Source organism: Mandrillus leucophaeus, unplaced genomic scaffold (assembly GCF_000951045.1).
Source record: "Mandrillus leucophaeus isolate KB7577 unplaced genomic scaffold, Mleu.le_1.0 Scaffold206, whole genome shotgun sequence".
Taxonomy (NCBI): domain Eukaryota; kingdom Metazoa; phylum Chordata; class Mammalia; order Primates; family Cercopithecidae; genus Mandrillus; species Mandrillus leucophaeus.
In genome coordinates this window covers 1,527,759-1,530,430 of record NW_012102099.1, presented here as the reverse complement: position 1 = coordinate 1,530,430, position 2,672 = coordinate 1,527,759, and the positions used below count along the sequence as shown (strand labels likewise).

Genomic DNA, 2,672 nt, shown 5'->3' with positions numbered 1-2,672 from the left:
CCTGCATATGGGCAACCCTTTCGCACGTTCCCCCAGAGCAAGGGATGAGCAGGAGACTCAGACTCATTCTCCACAAGTCCCCATCCTAGTGCAGAGCTAAACCTCCGTGGTTCAGGGGGATGCTGGGGAGTGCGGCGGCAGAGGCCTGGGCTCCCCCAGCCCAGCCGGCCTCCCTTCCTCCTAGTAGCTCAGAACCCAGGCTGGGAAGGGACTGGGGTCACCAGGGCTCCACAGGAATGCACAACGGGAACAGTGCCCAGCAGAGGCCTCTTTTCCTGACCCAACTGAGAAAGAACTCTCATCCCTTTGAATCTTGTCTGTCTCTGCCTCTGCAGGGTCTGTCTCTCTGCATCTCTCTCTTTCTCTGTCATATACACACACGCAGCCTGAGACATGCTGATCCACACAGGCACACACCGTGGTAGAGGTTCACACAAGAGTCTGCTTCCCCCTCCTTACCGTGCCCTGCACACAGAGGGCCTTTCCTCTCTGCCCCATGAGGCTGCCCATAGGAGGCTGCACAGACCCTTGCTCCTTCTCCCCATTGTTAGCTGGGTTCCGGGCTGGGGTTCAGCAGGCATGGTGGGGAGGGGCCCCACAGCTGGCCAGGCATTTTCCCAGCCCCTCTCACCCTGCAGGTCCCCCTCCACCCCAGCTCTGAGACTGTGGGAACCAGACAGTTTGGGCTGTCCAGCCGGGCTCGCTTCCTCCCAGGCCCCAGGGGACCTGTTGGGGGAGGAGGGAGCAGCAGAGGCTGGAGTCCTCAGGGCTGCCTGGGCAAGGGAGGGCCTCTGGAGGGGACAGGGCTGCCTGCCCAAGAAGGGGTCTCCAGCCCCCTGGGTGAAACCTCGTGGGACATAAGACCCTCTAGACCACATACCAAAAACCAGAATAGGGGTGCCCCAGCATCCCTCTCTCTTCTCCCTGTGCCCATGATCCAGATAGGAGGACCGAGGCTCTGGGCAGGAAGCCATTTGCCTCTGCTCCTCCAGTGCTGGGGTCTGTGAGGACAGTGATGTTTCAGGTTCCTATCTCTGTTCCTCTAATGAGGAATATCCCCATTTCTCCTGCTTCCTTGTGAAGGGGTAGTTAGAGAAGGTCAAAAGTCAGGGCTTAGTAGGATAGTCACAGACCATGCCGCTGGCCCCAAGAAATGCCGTCTTAAAGAGTCACCAGAGGACCTCAGGGAGCTAGGGGCTCAGGGGAGCTCCCCCATTAATGTGGGAAGTCCAAACAGGGGTAGGTGCTGCCTTTTGAACTCTGGGTGCCCTGTCTGCACAATGGGTAAAGGGTGCCTTTCTAGCCCTGGCCGTCCAGGATTTCAGCAAAGCCCTCCCACATCTGGGGGCCACCACCAGCTCTGCCCTGACCCTCTTCTCCACCCGTGTCCCCACTCAAGCTGCAAGCCACACAGGTATGGTTTTGATTTGCCCTCTGCCATCCATTTGCCATCTAGAGTTGGAGCTGGTGAGCCTGTTTCCACCACTGTAAACGGGGCCAACCTTCCATATCACACAGGTGAGATGATATATACAAGCCCGGGACAGGATCAGGGTCACAAATTGTCAGGGTTATGACGACTGTGCCTATGGAGGCTATTGAGTCCCAGTGTCTGAGACTGGAGAATCAGTCCCTCAAGCCAGCCCAGGCTTGCCCCTGCCCAGTCTCTCCCTGGCCTGTATCCTCCTCTCTCTGCCCCCCATTCCCTACCTCCCCTTCCTCTCCCTTTCTGGGAAACTCCCTGAGAAAGTCCCCAGCAGGAGAAAACCTCATGTGAGACATTCCCACCCAGGGTCTCCTGCCCCTGCTGCACAACCCCATAGCTATAGCCATCCCACATACAAGCGGGCGCCCTGGCCCTCAGCCCCCAGCCATCAGGCAAGCTGACCCTCATCATCACATGGCTTTATTGGCCCTGAGAGCCACAGAGTCAATCCCAAGAGGCCCCGCTTCCCCTCACCCCCAAGTTTGTCCAGAGGCCCCAGGGGCCAGGCTGAGCACCGTTTCCATCCTGGCTTTCTGTGTGGTTGTCCTTGGCTCACCAGGGCTGGGTCCTTCGAGAGTTCTCCAGGTCCTAGAGCCAGGCTCAGCCTGGAGGGTGAGGGACCTGCAGGGACTGCCCGAGACGAGGCTGCCTTTACTCAAAGAAGAACATTCCTGGGGTCCGGTATAGGCAGGGGGTCAGCCCCAACGGGTAGCTGGAGCCTCCCTGGACAGGGAAGCCACCTGCAACCCAGGGTTCCTTGTGGTCAGCTGGCAGGGGCAGCGGGGCCCGGAGTGAGGTTGGAGGGGTGGGTGGTGCAGGGGAGGGGGCTGCTGAAGCCAAGAGGTGCTCAAGGCCTGGGTCAGCCCCCATGCAAAAATTCAGTGCCTGCAGCCGACACTGGTAGCTGCTCCCGATGCTTGCTTCCGGGGACGAGACGGGTGTAGGGGCCTTATTAAAACCCCCAGCCTCCGAGAAGCCGGCAGGAAAGCCAAACGCTGGGCATGAGGAAGATGAGGTGGCCACGGGGAGCTCCCCCAGGCATGCAGGCTTGGGCGTGGAAATCTCTTTGGGCTCCGTGGGTGGCCGAGGCCTGCCATCAGTGGTTGCTGGGCACATACTGGCTGGCATGGCCCCCACCAGACCCCCAAAGCTTAGGCCCTTGGGGTCTGGCAGCTCTGGTGGGAAT

The 2,672-nt window shown here is 59.8% G+C and overlaps 1 protein-coding gene across 1 annotated transcript; it reads right to left on the bottom strand.

Moving 5' to 3' along the window:
- Nucleotides 1-1,887: 1,887 nt before the first annotated feature.
- Nucleotides 1,888-2,666, bottom strand: LOC105539493 (forkhead box protein S1-like). The gene has a single exon (XM_011979800.1). The coding sequence runs from the start codon at nucleotides 2,612-2,614 to the stop codon at nucleotides 2,138-2,140; it is 477 nt and encodes a 158-aa protein (XP_011835190.1). The 5' UTR covers nucleotides 2,615-2,666; the 3' UTR covers nucleotides 1,888-2,137.
- Nucleotides 2,667-2,672: the final 6 nt, after the last annotated feature.